At 42.2% G+C, this 18,799-nt stretch overlaps 1 protein-coding gene across 1 annotated transcript in view; it reads right to left on the bottom strand.

Annotated features, from left to right (window-relative positions):
* LOC137647248 (ankyrin-2-like) overlaps window positions 1–14,853 on the bottom strand; it is a 53,887-nt gene extending 39,034 nt beyond the window's left edge. The window contains exon 1 of the mRNA XM_068380635.1: window positions 14,586–14,853. Coding sequence (XP_068236736.1) covers window positions 14,586–14,703 — 118 coding nt within the window. The 5' untranslated portion in view covers window positions 14,704–14,853. The remainder of the gene's footprint in view (window positions 1–14,585) is intronic.
* Between the last annotated feature and the right edge of the window lie 3,946 nt (window positions 14,854–18,799).

The following is an 18,799-nucleotide window of genomic DNA, read 5'->3' as shown; positions in this document are numbered from 1 at the left end:
CAGACGCAGTGTCAGCGACTCCCGCTGGAGGGAAGGGGATCGGACGATCCTGAGGATTAGAGATGATGGGGCCTGCCTGAAAAGAAGGAGAAGAATGTTGCCCAGACCTCTCTGAAGCTTCTTCCTGCTCCTGCATGTGCGCTGCTTTGCGTCTACAGGTGAGAGATCATGCCGACAATGATCTGGAAGTACGCGCTCAGAACTCGCCAGGTTGCCCGCGTTGCGAAACCCGACGGGAATCGCGGACGAAATCGCGCTGGCGTTCGCGCGATGGAAACCGTTGGTTCGTGCGCAGGCGAACATGGGTGCGCATGTGCGCGGACGCGCGGTCGTACGTAAGGGCGAGCGCAGGCGGCCGTAACTGGCGCTCGCGCGATGGAAAACCATTGGCTCGCGAGCGGGCGAACATGGGTGCGCATGTGCGCGGGCGCAGGCGGCCGGGAGATCGATGGCGCGTAAGCGAGCAATGGCGTGTCTTGGCGAGCGATGGCTCGTAGGCGGGCGAAGACACGTTGGCGAGCGATGGCGCGTTGGCAAGCGATGACGCGTAGCGACCGATCGCGTACAGGAGAGTTAACGCGTGGGCGCGTCGGAAACCTACGACGATTGAAGCGTTGGCACGTTGAAAATGCTTGCTCGCAGGCAAAGAATCGTGCGGGCGCTTAGGAGATCGCTGGGGCGCAAGGAGAGCCCAGGGGTGCCTGTGAGCGCCCGTGCGCTAGCTTAGGTGTCTCCTGGGCGGCGCGGTGTGAAGTAGAAGCGTGCTGGAACTGGAATCGCGCGTGGGCGCGAAACTCCAGAAGGGTGCTGCGAGTCCAGAAGAACCTGTGAGCGCATGTGCGCTAGCATAGGAACTTCTTGAACTGCGCGCAACGAGGCAGGAACCGGGAGATCGTACGTGCGTAGTTGCGTGGCCAGAAGATATCAGCGAGGGAGCAGAACCAGAGAGATCGTCGGCGAGGTGGCGAAGGAATAAACTCCTTGCCTGTGCCCAGATCCGAAGATCGTGGGCGCATGGGCGAACTTCGGCGCGTATTGCGCACATCAGGAAAGGGGGTGCAGATGTGCGCTGGCGAGCAGGTGAACGTGGAGTTCAGTGAAGAAATAATCTCCCTGCTTGCGCCCTGATCCGGAGATCGTGGGCGCGAGGGCGAACGTTGGCGCGCATTGCGCACATTAGAAAAGGGCAATCAGATGTGCGCCGGCGAGCAGGCGATCGTGGGCGTTCAGGAGACCGTAGGTGCACAAGGCGTGTAGCCGCACAGAAGGTCCCAGAAGCGTTGGCGATCAGGGATCTACGGCGAGACTCAGCTACAGGAGATCGCTGGAGTGTTGATTCAGCAGAAGACTGGTCCACAGCAGGAGAGTATTTACGAACTAGGAGAACAAGGTTGCACAGGTAAAAACCTGGCACTAAGGGACTTACTCACATTGTGAGATAAGCCCTTAGCCCTGAAGGGACCGGTACCCGTCGGAAAACGGGGTGTCACTGCGCATCTGCGTCCAGGAACGGAGATGGGAGACAAGAAGGTCTGGCAGGTGTCGGAGATCGCGAACGATCTACCGAAAGCGAAGCAGCTGCAACGGTCAGTTCTCGTCGAGGAGGATCCTCTGCGGCTGAAGATGAAGACGACCACAAACAGGAGCACCATCATCAGTCCTCCGAAGAGGAGTCTCTGTTAGTGAACTCCCCCGAGGGGGAGAGACACTCGAAGGAGAGACCGTTGGACTCAGCTGCCCCCTCGAAGGATGTTCGGAGGGGGGAACTGAGCCTTCAGCAACATCAGCAACAACAGCAAGGGATTCCTCCGAAGAGGAGTCTCTAAGAGTGCCCTTCTCGCGAACGAGAGACTCTTGCGAACGAGAGACACTCTCGCGAACGAGAGAGGAGAACACTTCGTAGAAGAGACCAGAAGAACTGATGAAGGCGCCTCTTAGGGCCGTTGGATCAGCAGGCTGTCCATAAAAAGAAACCCTCCGAAGAGGAGCTCCTGCAGCTGCCCAGCTCCTTGAGCGTAGCTGCTGCAAGTGCGACCCCTCAGCACCAAGAGCATAATTGCACGAATTCCATGGTCCGGCCTTGCAACCGCTCAGCCCCTAGGGCATGGTTACAAAAGCGGTCGCTCAGCACCAAGAGCATAACCGCCCGAGGACCAGGAAAAAACCAACCAGGTAATTATTAAGGTAAGTTGCCCCCCCCCCCCCCCAAAGGGGGAAAAACTCATACCTGGGAAGGGAACCTCCCTTGGAAGGGAAGTTACCTACCCATGGAGGCGAACCTCCTGAGCGTTCTAAATGAACTAAGGAGCTGACAGTTGTCACGGGAGAACTTCTAGGAGAAGGGAACACGCCCATGACAAAGTCGTAGAGGAGGCGGCAACAGCAGACTCCCCAGGCCCCAACAGGACAGCTCTGCTTCGTTGGCACATTAGGCAAACAAAAATACTAGACAGTTAACTGTGAAAATAAAATAATTAGTTAACATTTATTCCCCCGGGGGAACTCCGAAGAGGAACCCCGAGGGAAAAGAACATGAGAATTACGCACCAGGAATGCGCCCTCCTCCCCCACTGACACTCAGGGAAGGGGTGGGGGAAGGCGGAGAACTGTAACAAAAACAGAATTATAACAATTATAATTATGTAATTCATCTAAGAATGTTCACTAATAGTAAGAACGAATGAACCCCGAAGGGAGGCGTTCTAAACAGAAGCTGAAAAGTTAACAAATACAATTAGATTTGATTAAAAATGTTATTTTCATTAGTAAAATAAATTTTTGAATATACTTACCCGATAATCATGTAGCTGTCAACTCCGTTGCCCGACAGAATTCTACGGGAGGGATACGCCAGCTATCACTATACTAGAAGGGGGTGTACTCACAAGCGCCACCTGTGGCCAGGTACTACAGTACTTGTTGTTGACGCCACCTCACTTTTTCCTCGGTCCACTGGTTCTCTATGGGGAGGAAGGGTGGGTCAATTAAATCATGATTATCGGGTAAGTATATTCAAAAATTTATTTTACTAATGAAAATAACATTTTTCAATATTAAACTTACCCGATAATCATGTAGCTGATTCACACCCAGGGGGGTGGGTGAAAAACCAGTGTACAAGACTAAAGGATAGCTAAGTATCCCGTATTTCATATAATCAGTTATCCACAATAACAATGAAATAATAAGTACCTGGTAAGGAAGTCGACTTGAACCGTTACTCTGCCTTTAATAAGATCGTCTTCCTTACTGAGCGCAGCGTTCCTCTTGGAAGGCTGAATCAACTCAAAGGTGCTAAAGTATACAGGGCTGCAACCCATACTAAAGGACCTCATCACAACCTTTAACCTCGGCGCTTCTCAAGAAAGAATTGACCACCCGCCAAATCAACAAGGATGTGGAAGGCTTCTTAGCCGACCGTACAACCCATAAAAAGTATTCAAGAGAAAGGTTAAAAGGTTATGGGATTATGAGAATGTAGTGGCTGAGCCCTCGCCTACTACTGCATTCGTTGCTACGAATGGTCCCAGGGTGTAGCAGTACTCGTAAAGAGACTGGACATCTTTGAGATAGAATGATGCGAACACTGACTTGCTTCTCCAATAGGTTGCATCCATAACACTCTGCAGAGAATGGCTTTGTTTGAAGGCCACTGAAGTAGCCACAGCTCCCACTTCATGTGTCCTTACCTTCAGCAAAGCAAGGTCTTCTTCCTTCAGATGAGAATGTGTTTCTCTAATCAGAAGCCTGAATAGTAAGAAACTGAGTTCTTAGAACTTGGAAAAGAAGGTTTCTTGATAGCACACTATAAGGCTTCTGATTGTCCTTGTAAAGGTTAAGACCTTTTAAGATAGTACCTAAGAGCTCTAACTGGGCAAAGTACTCTCTTCAGTTCATTCCCCACCAAGTTGGACAGGCTTGGGATCTCGAACGACTTAGGCCAAGGACGTGAAGGAAGCTCGTTTAGCAAAAACCGAGCTGCAAGGAACATGTAGCCGTTTCAGATGTGAAAACAATGATCCTGCTGAAGGCGTGGATCTCACTTACTCTTTTAGCTGTTGTCAAGCACACGAGGAAAAGAGTTTTTAATGTGAGGTCCTAAAAAGAGGCTGATTGGAGAGGTTCAAATCTTGATGACATAAGGAACCTTAGGACCACGTCTAGATTCCAGCCTGGAGTGGACAACCGACGTTCCTTTGAGGTCTCAAAAGACCTAGGGAGGTCCTGTAGATCTTTGTTGGTGGAAAGATCCAAGCCTCTGTGGCGGAAAACCGCTGCCAACATACTTCTGTAACCCTTGATCGTAGTAGCTGAAAGGGATCTTACTTTCCTTAGATATAACAGGAAGTCAGCAATCTGGGTTACAGTGGTACTGGTTGAGGAAACTGCATTGGTCTTGTACCAGCTACGGAAGACTTCCCCTTGAGACTGATAGATTCTGAGAGTGGATGTTCTCCTTGCTTTGGCAATCGCTCTGGCTGCCTCCTTCGAAAAGCCCCTAGCTCTTGAGAGTCTTTCGAAAGTCTGAAGGCAGTCAGACGAAGAGCGTGGAGGATTGGGTGTACCTTCTTTACGTGAGGTAGACTTAGAAGGTTCACTCCTAGAGGAAGAGTCCTGGGAATGTCGACCAGCCATTGCAGTACCTCTAAGAACCATTCTCTCGCGGGCCAGAGCGGAGCCAACCAACGTCAGCCGTGTCCCTTTGTGAGAGGAGAACTTCTGAAGTACCCTGTTGACAATCTTGAACGGCGGGAATGCATACAGGTCGAGATGGAACCAATCCAGCAGAAAAGCATCCACGTGAACTGCTGCTGGGTCTGGAATCGGAGAACAATACAACAGGAGTCTCTAGGTTATCGAGGTAGCGAACAGATCTATGGTTGGCTGACCCCACAGGGCCCAAAGTCTGCTGCAAACATTCTTGAGAAGGGTCCACTCTGTGGGGATGACCTGACCCTTCCGGCTGAGGTGATCTGCCATGACATTCATACCGCCCTGAATGAACCTCGTTACCAGTTAGCTTTCGATCTTTAGACCAGATGAGTAGGTCCCTTGCGATCTAGAACAACTTCCACGAAAGAGTCCCTCCCTGCTTGAAGATGTAAGCCAGGGCTGTGGTGTTGTCAGAGTCCACCTCCACCACTTTGTTAAGCTGGAGGGACTTGAAGTTTATCAAGGCCAGAATAACCGCCAACAACTCCTTGCAATTGATGTGAAGTGTCCTTTGCTCCTGATTCCATGTTCCCGAGCATTCTTGTCCGTCCAAAGTCGCACCCCAGCCCGTGTCTGATGCGTCCGAGAGGAGACGGCGGTCGTGTTTCTGAACAGCCAAAGGTAGACTTCCTTGAGAAGAAAGCTGTTCTTACACCACGCGAGAGAAGACCTCCTCTCTTCGGAAACAGGAACTGAGACCGTCTCTAGCGTCATGTCCTTTATCCAGTGAGCAGCTAGATGATACTGAAGGGGGGGAGGTGGAGTCTCCCTAACACGATGAACAGGGCCAGCGATGAAAGTGTCCCTGTTAGACTCATCCACTACCTGACTGAGCATCGGTTCCTTCTCAGCATGCTCTGGATGCATTCTAGGGCTTGGAAGATCCTTGGGGCCGACGGAAAAGCCCGAAAAGCTCGACTCTGAAGATCCATACCCAAGGAGACAAAGGTCTGGGATGGGACGAGCTGAGACTCCTCAAAATTGACCAGGAGGCCCAGTTCCTTGGTCAGATCCATAGCCCATTTGAAAATCTCCAGACAGCGACGACTTGTGGGAGCTCTTAAAAGCCAGTCGTCTGACGGAGCCGGACACAAGATCATGGTACTGCTGCACAGTCTGTGAACTGTCAACCATGGGCAAGCGAGGAAGTACAGTGACAACCCGAATCCGTCTAGACTGTCTGGGTCGTACAGACAACTCCTATCGGGTTGCTGAGGTTGCCGCACTGCGTCACAACAAGTCACTTCTGCTGGTTGTTGAACGTCTTCCCCGTGACACATTGACTCCGTAAACAAAAAATCCTCTATCAAGGACTAAGCTTGGACTGCATGTCTTGCAACACAGCTCAAGGTCTATGGGAGCAGGTGTGGTAACAGACGGGATTAGCGACTGAAGTGGAACCATTACCTTCCCTGGAAGCATGTTATGCTTAAATAAAAGTCCATAGGAGGCTACGCAGCTAAAGGCTCCCTCCAAATGACAGAGTCCTCAAGGGAATATCAGAAGGAGGGAGAAAAGAACTTTCTCATCTACAGGGACCATATCCTAGAAAAGCTAAGTTCTCTCAGTGAGGGTTTCACTGGTGCAAAAGCAGCAGACTAGAAGGCAACGTTATGAAATTGCTTGACAGTCTAGTGAGTTGGCAACAACCAAAGATGTGTGACTGAGAAGCATGCGGTAAGGTATGCAGAGCATGTTGTATGCAGAGTATGCTGTATGCAGAGCATGCTGTATGTAGAGCATGTTGTATGCAGAGCATGCTGAATGCAGAGCATGCTGTATGCAGAGCATGTTGTATGCAGAGCATGCTGAATGCAGAGCATGCTGTATGCAGAGCATGTTGTATGCAGAGCATGCTGTATGCAGAGCATGCTGTATGTAGAGCATGTTGTATGCAGAGCATGCTGAATGCAGAGCATGCTGTATGCAGAGCATGTTGTATGCAGAGCATGCTGTATGCAGAGCATGTTGTATGCAGAGCATGCTGTAAGCAGAGCATGCTGTATGTAGAGCATGCTGTAAGGTAAGCAGAGCGTGTGCATGGCGTTTAACATTTCTCAGAAATTCCATGACCAGTGCTAGAGTGCTTTATGCATGCTTGCATGGGGTTTTAATATCAACATAATATTTACCTTACATTCATAACTCATGATTCATATTTTTGCCATATTTTGCGATATTGTTAAAAATATATTGCAAGGAATAAATATATTTTTATAAGGAATACAAATAACCTCCATTATCATAATGTTTGAAAATGGAGGTAAGGTATGCTGAACAGCAGAGTCAGAACGAGCTGGAACAACAATAGTTGTGGTTTCCTCTTCAAGACTCTGTTGAGGGAACACCTGAGGCTCAGTCTGCAAAGGCTGATCAAAGGAAGTAGCAGAAGGTAGGCGCATGGGTGGAGGAGGCTGACTCCTGGCATGAGTGGCTGAACTCAAGGGTTGCGCTTGCTGAGTGGTTGGCGGATGCGCAGTAGCAAGTTCCTGAGGAACGAGTTGAGGCTCCTGCGGTGTGAGCTGAGAGCGAAAAGGTAGTGGCTGCGCAGAACGCAGTAAAAGTCTCGCAAGTTGAGGCTCCTGAGGCGCAAGGCTAAGGTGTTGTGCTTGCCTTGAGGAGGGTTGAGCTCGCTGCAGCGAGAGCTGAGGAGACTGACTCATGGATGGGAGAGGTTGTTGTACCTCAAGCGAGTGTTGCCTCACTGGTGGAACAGCAAGTGGAAGCGGAGGAAGAGAGGTATAAGCCTCCTGTTCCCATTGCTGAGGTTGCCTTAAGGAAGGCGGAGGGAGCTGCACACCACTGGGATCAGTAAACTCATAACGTGGCTCAACATCGTATGCCTGGCAGGCGGTACTGCGGTCAGGCGGAGCGAGCGCAGGCGGAGGGAGCGCAGGCGGAGCGAGCGCAGGCGGAGCGAGCGCAGGCGGAGCGAGCGCAGGCGGAGGCGCAACCTTCTCAGCCCGACACTCACGCATCAAGACCGAAAGTTGTGACTGCATGGACTGCAGTAGAGTCAACTTGGGGTCGGCAGACACTAAGGTCTGCTGAGGTAAAGCCTTAACAGCAGAGATCTGTTGCGGCAGAACCTTACTACTCTTAGGCGGAGTGCATTCAACTGATGACTGAGGAGAGTCAGAGCTAACCCAATGACTGCATCCGGGTTGAACTCTAACTTCGTACGTCTGGCATAGGTCTGGACTTTACGTTTAAGAGGTCTTGAGACCTGAGACCAGCGTTTTCTCCCCTAATTTTCTTCTGCAGACGAGCAAAATAAGGGCTCAATCGTCTGCGGGTGGGAGTGACGGTCTCGGTAAGACACGCCCGCAACCACCGAGGATACTTCTGTGCGCCGATCAAGGCCTGATGAACCCTTTTGCCCTTCGACATTGCTTCTCCCCTGGGCTTGGGAGCTTGCAAGAGGTCCCGGACTGGGAGGACGACTGGCGCGCACAGAAGTACCCTCACGCACAACACTGACACACTATGCGCTAATCACTAATCACTTTGATTTTCTGTTTGCACTTATTTCACTGAACTCGAAACTTCAAGTGGTTTGTACCTGAAACACGCAATTCTATCCTTTCTCAAAAGTTAGTAATTGCGAAAACAGAATTACAATGTAACAGAAAAATCTAATGAAAGATAAATAATTCAGTGGCTGGAAAGAGACTAAACACTAGATCACTCTAGAAACGTTTACCTTCTTCCCCTAAAGAGACTAGGGAGAAGAGCAAAAACGATAACAACGTTACTCGCTTGAATGAAACGTTTATCTTCCTCTTTCTCCCTCCGTCTCTAACTCTCTCTCTCTCTCTCTCTCTTGACTAAGAACCTGAGAGAAGAGCCCAATCATATATATCGTTAAAACATATTATTGTTAAAGGAAAAAACTGAAATATTTCCCAAAATGAAAAGTTCCTTTATTAGGATTAAAACCATTAAGTTAAGAAAGAATGAACAAAACGTTAGACACGGTTACTCTTACTGCAACGTGAAACCGTGAAAATTCTTTCTCTATCGTAACGATAGAGCGCAAGTTGAACGTTCTAAACGTCAACAACTGCAGAGACAAAACAAAACGTTAGTTCAACTTTGAAAACAGTACAAGACTATCAAAGAAATTCTTTCAAAGACATTAAAAAAAGCATAATACAGTATGTTAACAGGTAAAACCGAAATGACGGGCTCAATGTTAATTAACTTCGGTACCAAGAAAAGACCGCCTACTATTAGGAAGGTCGAATATAAACAAATATAAAAATTAATTTTAATAAGTTTATAATAAAAGGAAGTTAATCGAAGAGGCCTATAAGAGGCGGAGAGATATAAAATAAATCTATAACTTTTGTTAAGCAAAATTAAGAAAGAGAGTCTATACTCTCTTAGACACCAACACTTCCGTCTAAGGGAAGGGTCGGCCATTTAAAGGTGAAAGAGAGTTCATACTCTCTTCGTCAACATAAATAATCAAATTAACTAAGCTAATATAGAAGTTTCCAGTATAGCGAATAGCTGCAAATTTTAGAGAAATACTTCACCAAACCGTGAACAATACTCCAAAATCATAGGCGTATCCAAGAACGTCTTGCCGGAAGCACGACAGAGGAAAAAGTGAGGTGGCGTCAACAACAAGTACTGTAGTACCTGGCCACAGGTGGCGCTTGTGAGTACACCCCCTTCTAGTATAGTGATAGCTGGCGTATCCCTCCCGTAGAATTCTGTCGGGCAACGGAGTTGACAGCTACATGATTATCGGGTAAGTTTAATATTGAAAAATAATTGAGACAAAATAAACGTAGCAACTCAACCCGCTACAGGAAGGAAGCTACCGTAATACGAAGTAGTAATAAATGGGTGAACAACCTCAAGAGAGAGAGAGAGAGAGAGACCGTAGTCAACTAAACTCCCATGTTCCCAACGCTAATAGACCAAATTCCCCGTAGGGAAGGAGGAACAGCGGAGAAACAGATAAATAAATAAAGTCCAGCGATGACGATTCCCCACGGCGCCCCCCGAAGGGAAGACCGAAGGACCAAGGGAGAGATCGCGACCCATGAAATGTCACCGTGGGGGGCCTGGGACCACACGGAGATGTTGTCGTACAATTGAGTGGACTTCCTACACACACACACACAGCACAAACACTGAAAAGGAAACTTACTGTAATTCTATACTTAAATATATACATAAACATAAGAATGTTTACATATATATTAAGTATAAGAAAAGTAAGTAATTAAGACAAAACAAATGGCTGCCATGCGAGGACGGGACAGAGATGTCTGTACATCATCCGAGCCAAAAGTGAAGTGAGGCAGCTCACCAATGTGTGGGGGGGAGGGGTAGCTAGCTACCCCTCCCCTACCCCCGTGCTAACTAGCGCGGGGGTAGTTTAACCCTCGTTAAAAACTAATTGCTCGTCATTTCAGCTACGCCGAAAGTAAACCCTATGTAAATAGCGTGGTTGGTATTTCAGTTACGGAACAAACTAATTTGTGAACTCATAATCAAAGTACAGTATTATGAATATTATACAATACAACAAATGGTAATTAAAATGTTATATCTGAGAATATTGAATTCATTTTCTTTTATTCTTAATCTACAGTACTAAATCTGAATACATTACTGTACAGTACTGTAATACAAAAACCACACTAGGTAGGTAGTAGGTTGGCCAAGGCACCAGCTACCCAAGGCACCAGCTACCCATTAAGATACTACCACTAGAGAGTTATGGGGTCTTTTGACTGGGCAGATACTACTACATTGGACCCTTCCCCTTGTTACGGTTCATTTTCTCTTTGCCTATACACTCACACACCGAATAGTCTGGCCAATTCGTTACATATTCTCCTCTGTCTTCATACACCTGACAACACTGAGATTACCAAACAATTCTTCTTGCTGCACTGTAATTGTTCAGTGGCCACTTTCCTCTTTGTAAGGGAGAAGAGACTCTTTAGCTACGATAAGCAGTTCTTCTAGGAGAAGGACACTCCAAAATCAAATCATTGTTCTCTAATCTTGGTTAGTGCCATAGCCTCTGTACCATGGTCTTCCACTGTCTTGGGTTAGAGTTCTCTTGCTCTTATATCTTATTTCTCTTCCTCTTGTTTTGTTAAGTTTTTATAGTTTATAAAGTGAATATTTATTTTAACATTGTTGCTCTTTTTGAAATATTTTATTTTTCCTTGTTCCCTTTCCTCACTGAGCTATTTTCCCTGTTTGAGCCCCTGGGCGTATAGCATCCTGCTTTTCCAACTAGGGTTGTAGCTTGGAAAGTAATAATAATAATAATAATAATAATAATAATAATAATAATAATAATAATAATAATAATAATAATAATAATAATATCAATCATCAACCATTACCGGAGTACTTGCCGATGTGTGATGTAAGCCATAAATACTTTTGCTTTATATTTCAATGAGATCTGAACACAGTCACACAATGGGGGTCACAATTGCATTCTGCTTTTAGAATTCTTTTTATTTCATATTAAGTTGTGGAAACAAGAGATAAAGCTGAAACATCATTAGTTCTTTTTTTTAAAGTTTTTCAAAAAAACAATTTTGGATTTAAAGGGCGAGTCCAGAAAACTGGCTTCAGTTTCTGGTGATGACTGGTTCAGTGTGGACAATTGATGTGTGCTGTTCATTCTACCAGTTCCAGTAATGTAATTTACATTCAAATATTTAAATTTGTATAATTATTTAGTGTTTCTTATTGCAAAACATTGAGAAATTTACATCACTGGAATCCACTCTGCAAAATTTTATGAATATGGTACGGATAAAAGAGATACAATGTTGTAGGTCAGGTTAGGGAAAGGAAAGGGGATAACAGGGGAACCGTAAGTTGGGGTGGCCAGCATCACTTCATTTTAATATTACTTGTTTTGTATTTTCCACAACCGAAAATCACTAATTTCCCACTATGGTCCCAATTGCGTGTTGTTCTATGGGGGGGGGGGGGTTCCTGTACTGTAACTTTGAAACTAATAATTTCTCACAGAAATGAAGGTCAGATCAATTTGAAAACCAATATCAGGTAAAAAAAGAAAAACAGTTACTTCACTGTCTCCAATCCAGCCCGTGTCTAAACAGTAAATTTCAGAAATAACATTTTGATTGGCAGACACAAATCTGCTCAAGCATACAAAAACGGAAGTTCATTATAATTTAACTTAATCAAAAGCGATGTAATCGAACCTAAAATAGCCCCACATAATCTTACTTATGACACGTGTCCTTAACAAGGGCCTACCAGCACCCAGCACATGCAGTTACCTATAATACAAATATTTGGTGGGTGCGTCAGCCAGTCTACCGAATATCCAAGATTTTCATGGTGATAGCCTTGCCGCATCTCTTGAGACTTTTTAAAAGGATTTTATCAATGTGAAAACAATGCATTGTAATGATGTAGGGGAGTTTCAGCTTTGTGTGATCTTACCCTAATACCAAATAAGCTCTAATATATATGCAGACATCAACTTGAGCAAATATTGAGAAGACCATATTTCATAAAAAAACAAATGGGCACAAGCCAAAAGTCTTCCAAAACTCAATAAACAAGAAGCAGAAAAGCATAACTTAACCTAACCTGTTTGCATCCATCCTTGGATACCTGAACCAACCCTGCCATAATCAGAACTTAAACCTAAGTGTTGATTCACTTGTAAAGGAAAATCCATGTAGACATGTCTACAACCTGCCAATTGACAGGCAGTATATCAAACATACCTAGGAGCCTTTGTACATCAGCGGCCAGCTCCTTCTAGGCGCATAAAAAATAGTCACCAGCTAACCTAAACTTTCTCTTCTAACCTAACCTATAAGCGGTGTCCTTACCTACTTACCTAATGGGGGGGGGGGGGGGGCGCCCTCCTGTGAACCCCTTTACACTGCCGTATCCTTAGTCAGCCAGCATCATACATACAGGTGGCTGCTATCATACATACACACCCTGACCTACTAACTAGGGACACAGCTACTGTCAAACTAATATTGAACTAGTAATTGCTACCAAACAAACCTTTTTGAAAAAAATATGCACGTTAACCTACCGTAGGTTACTACAATATAAAATTCATTCTCAATGGCTTTATTAGCCTAAAAAGGAATCACGTAATAGGCTCAGTGGCTTAAACTGACCTATTGTAGCCTAAGGTATGTTACGCCTTGGCCTCTTAGAGTGGTTGCACGAGTACAAGTTATGGAATGATCTTCCTAATTGGGTCGTTGAATCCGTAGAACTTCAAGAGTTCAAAGTCACAGCAAAATGTTTTTATGTTGAACAGGCTGACATGTCTTTTTAGTTTCTATGTGACATAGGCCTATCTGTTTTGGTGTTATTACTGTATTCAGAATAATTTATTGTTAATTTTTTCTCAGTTTACTTATTTCCTTATCTAACTGGGCTATTTTTCCTGTTGGAGCCCTTAGGCTTAGAGCATCTTGCTTTTCCAACTAGGGTTGTAGCTTGGCTAGTAATAATAATAATAATAATAATAATAATAATAATAATAATAATAATAATAATAATCCTTTTGAAGAGAATGAGACTGATCCTGACATATATTGTATACTGTAAAAGCCTTTTGGGCAGTTTTGATGACAATGACTGTATTTTTCAAGTTATAAACTTTCTTTCAATATAATATTGCTCTCTTATGCATCAATAGCAATCATCATATGTAGCCTATGGTACCAGTTAAAAAAAGAATTTATCCTGATGTAAATTTACTTATAAGGGGTCTAAAATGGTTCCGATGACAATAACTCATAATACAGTATTTTTAAAGTTATCAAGTTGGTTTTTAACTATTAGTGTCCTATTGTGCACCCAGAAAAACTAACATGCGTAAGTTGTGGAATGATCTTCCTAATCGGGTAATTGAATCAGTAGAACTTCAAAAGTTCAAAGTTGGAGCAAATGTTTATATGCTGACCAGGCTGACATGAGTCTTTGCATAGTTTATATATGACATATCTGTTTTTGACGTTAATGATTTATATATGACGTATCTATTTTGACGTTGTTACTGTTTTTAGAATGATTTATTGTTAATTTGATCTCATCGTTTACTTATTTCCTTTCCTCGCTGGGCTATTTTTCCCTGTTGGAACCCTTGGGCTTGTAGCATCTTGCTTTTCCAGCTGGGGTTGTGCCTTGGCTAGTGGTAATAATAATAATAATGTTGTTAGTGTTCTTAAGATATTTCATTTTGATGGATTATTCTTTCTCTTGTAGTTTATTATTTATTGCCTTGTTTCCTTTCCTCACTGGGCTATTCTTCGCTGTTGGAGCACTTGGGCTTATAGTATATTGCTTTTCCAACTAGAGTTACAGCCTATCTTGTAATAATAATAATAATAATAATAATAATAATAATAATAATAATAATAATAACAACAACCAACGTACATACATAGGAAGGCTACGTTAGGCTATACCATACCTAACTCATTTGACAAGATCAACTATGCCACTGGCATACACAATAACACATACATATGGAAAACCCTTCAACTATAGGTTCACATTCCCATGAAAACGGAAATTCTAAGGTTGAATAAATAGAAGCTAAACACAGCCAATCACTGAGAGTTTTTTTTTTTTTTTTTTTTGTATGATGCTACTTAATGTTGACGATGCCACTTGACACCGGCAAGCGTTGATCCCTTCAATGTTGCAAACCCTAAAAGACTATCTGTGTCACATTGCACAGGCAACACTAATCAGGAGAAGAACAAGCATTGCACACGGGAAATAAACAGTGACACAGCACACATCTAGAATTGAAGGCTCTGACGTAAACATAAATGTTTCAGGAGGAAATATTCGAGGGACAGACTTACCACTGGAGTCAGTACGCTTTCTTTTCTTCTCATTTTCAGTTTTATCTTCGCCGTTAATTTCGTCTATTACTTCATTTTCATTGTCTGAGTTCAATACTGCATCTTCGTTATCGGACATAGTTGGATTTTGTACTAATTTTAACTGGGAATTCCGAACTAAACCGATATGCCTAAATAACTTGTTACTGTCACTTTCTGATCGCTTTGAAACGATGGCAAAAGGTCTTGCAGGTGGATGAAACTTGTTCCCAATGTCTGCTTGGTCATAGAAAACCTTGCCCATTTAGTGGGATTCTATTGTAAAATATCATTAAATAATAATATTGTTATCAGCTAAGCTACAACCCTAATTGGAAAAGCAAGATGCTGTAAGCTCAAGGGCTCCAACAGGGCAAGATAGCCCAGTGAGGAAAGGAAATAAGTAATTAAACAAACTACAAGAGTAGCAAAGAACTTATTATTATTATTATTATTATTATTATTATTATTATTATTATTATTATTATTATTATTATTATTATTATTATTATTATTATTACTTGCTAAGCTACAACCCTATTGGAAAAGCATGATGCTATAAGCCCAGGGGCTCCAACAGGGAAAATAGCTCAGTGAGGAAAGGAGACTAGGAAAAGTAAAATAACCTATAAAAACTTTAACAAAACAAGAGGAAGATAAATAAGATAGAATAGTGTGCCCGAGTGTACCCTCACAAGCAAGAGAACTCTAACCCAAGACAGTGGAAGACCATGGTACAGAGGCTATGGCACTACCAAGACTAGAGAACAATGGTTTGATTTCGAAGTGTCCTTCTCCTAGAGGAGCTGCTTACCATAGCTAAAGAGTCTCTTCTACCCTCACCAAGAGGAAAGTGGACACTGAATAATTACAGTGCAGTAGTTAACCCCTTGGGTGAAGAAGAATTGTAAAGAATAGGCCAGATTATTCGGTGTATGTGTAGGCAAGGGGAAAGTGAACCGTAACCAGGGAGAAGGATCCAATGTAGTACTGTCTGGTCAGTCAAAGGACCCTCATAACCCTCTGGCGGTAGAGCTACAACCCTAAATGGAAAAGCAAGATGCTATAAGCCCAAGGACTCCAACAGGGCAAAACAGCCCAGTGAGGAAAGGAAACAAGTAATTAAACAAACTACAAGAGTAGTAAAGGACAATTGAAATAAAATATTTTAAGAACTGTTTGTGCTAAAACGTTTTTCATGTGCGTTTTGATAAATTTGCCTTTGGAATAAAATGATGGAAATATTCATTAGGTATCTTTCTGCTTGTCGATACGGATATTTGATATTAAAGTGATATGTTCATTTTTTAGTATTTTAGGCATCTGTGTAGCTGCAAACTTGTCGTTTATTATTATTATTATTATTATTATTATTATTATTATTATTATTATTATTATTATTATTATTATTATTATTATTATTATTATTATTATTATTATTATTTGCTAAGCTACAACACTAGTTGGAAAAGCAGGATGCTGTAAGGCCAGGGGCTCCAACGGGGAAAATAGCTCAGTGAGGAAAGGAAACAAGGAAAAATAAAATATTTTAAGAAGAGCAACAATGTCAAAATAAATATCACTTTATAAACTATAAAAACTATATTATTATCATTACTTGCTATGGTACAACCTTAGTTGGAAAGCAGGATGCTGTAAGCCCAGGGGCTCCAACAGGGAAAATTGCCCAATGAGGAAAGGAAATAAGGAAACGTATAGAATATTGTGTTTGAGAGTACCATCAAACAAGAGAACTCTACCCCAAGACAGTGGAAGATCATGGTACAGAGGCTATGGCACTACCCAAGACTAGGAAACAACGGTTTTATTTTGGAGTGTCCTTTTCTAGAAGAGCTGACCTTAGCTATATATAGTTTCTTTTACAGTTAACCTCTTGAGTGAAGAAGAATTTTTGTCATCTAAGTGTTGTCAGGTGTATGAGGAATGAAAAGAATGTGTAAAGAATATGCCAGGCTATTCATTGTACTGTATATGTAGGCAAGGAAAAAATGAGCCGTAATCAGAGAGGGGTGTTTTATTTTAATTGTTCATTACTTCTCTTGTAGTTTATTTAATTCCTTGTATCCTTTCCTCGCTTGGCTATTTTTCCCTGCTTGAGTCCTTGTGTTTATAGCATCCTGCTCCTCCAACTATGGTTGTAGCTTAGCTAATAATAATAATAATAATAATAATAATAATAATAATAATAATAATAATAATAATAATAATAATAATAATAATAATAATGATAATAATAATAATAATAATAACATCACCGCTATAAAAAGTGTTCTTTTATACCTAATGATATTTTGAATAATCAAAGAGAAATTATTGTTTATTTTCTTTTATTTAACTTCTCTTATCTTACCTATTCTTAGACCTAATTCTATTTTACGTTCATAAGGCTAATTCGTCGATAAACTCTAATCTATGCCTCTGTGGTGATCTATTAAAAAATGCTCCACCAAACTTATGAGCATTTGAAGTAGACCAATTGAACGAGAATTGATAAAAAAAAAAAATCTATCAGACTCATATGACATGGAAGAAAAGATTGCATGAAATACCATTTATTAAATTTTTTATGAACAATATACTTTTTTGCTAACGGAAGTAAATAGCCGTGATTAAATGTTAGAAACTAGTAAGAACATATATTGCCTTGTGTTCTTTGTTTCACAAATATGATGAAAGCGCAGACGAAAACGGCTTTAGGTCAGTATCGTATATAAAAAACAAAAACCCATGGGAATAAAAAGTCCAGAGGGAAATACAGTATAAAAACGAATGTCTTTCAAAAGGTACATAACCTACACTGAAATGTGATAATTTTCTTCCTGCATTCTTTTCCCATTTTTTTTTCTTTTAACTCAATGTTTATTGAATACACCGCTTTATTCACCTCAAAATCGTTCGTTACTTTCTCCTATGTCTTTGCGTCGAACTCTAGGCCAATCAAATCATAAGAGAAGGATAGCATTGGAAAATTGACGATTCGCATACATTTTGTGTCTAAAATATTCATGGATTTTATTATATCGTGAAAAAAGAATAATTATCCAAGAAAAGAATGTAGGATGAACGATATCCATCCATATTGTTGTTTGGTTGAGATGAATCTGGAAAGGAAAGATAGGCCTATTTGGGCTGTTTATAAAGTTATTTGATCAAGTGACTTGTGGTAGCCTATTGGAAATGTCCCTGCCTAGCGATCTGATGGACTGGGAATCGAGACCCGCTCAAGCTCGATTGTTTTTCATCGTGTCTACAACCCTACCATCCTTGTGAGCTGAGGATGTGGAGTTTGGGGATTCTATATGTCTACCCGCTGAAGATCAGCAGCTATTGCCTGGGCCTACCTGGTCCTAGGTTGGGTGGAGAGGGAGCTTGGACCCTGATCATATGCATATACTGTATGGTCTGTCTTTAGGGCATTATCCTACTGTAAGGACGTTTTCATTGTCCATTGCCTCTGCCATTCATGACTGACCTTTGAACCTTTATACACAGAAAAACTGGTTTCTTGTGAAAACCATTAGTACAGAATATTACGATGTAGAATAGAAGAAAAATTGTTTTCATTATACTGAGAACAATATTAACGTAATAAAACACTGTGATGTAACTAAACATTCTCCGAGAAGGAAAAAAAAACTATATTGATGATTTGTAATGATTCAAAGGATAAAAAAACTGGTTTCATTAGTGCATAATGGGACAAAATATGATAAAGTTTAAACGTATGATCTAAACTGCGCACATGTGTTTGGAAATTGATTTAATTTTGGGGTATGAGTGAATAATTATATTTTACCACCTGTTAACAGAAAATGACTCTCATCCAAAAGCCAAATCACATAGAGTATAGAATTGTTTTTTTTTTTCCTTTTAATAATTATAACAGTCCAACGCTCACTTTGGGTTGCCATAATGACGTTGAAGTTCTTGGTAATTTCAACCATTTATCCAATAATAAAGATAATTCAGTTATATCATTATGTGTCTTAATTAAATTCATGGATTCTTTTGACGGGATATAGATCTTAGAATAGTGAGAAGAAAAATGATTGCCATAAAGGTATTAATTCGTCGAATTTTGAATGACGATATATTTTCCCCCACTTCCCATAATAGTCTCGTAAAATCTATCGTAAGACTATATAAGGGAACTATAGCATTCAGGTCTTCTGGTA

This window comes from Palaemon carinicauda, chromosome 9 (assembly GCF_036898095.1).
Source record: "Palaemon carinicauda isolate YSFRI2023 chromosome 9, ASM3689809v2, whole genome shotgun sequence".
Classification (NCBI taxonomy): domain Eukaryota; kingdom Metazoa; phylum Arthropoda; class Malacostraca; order Decapoda; family Palaemonidae; genus Palaemon; species Palaemon carinicauda.
This window is presented reverse-complemented; position numbering and strand designations above follow the sequence as displayed.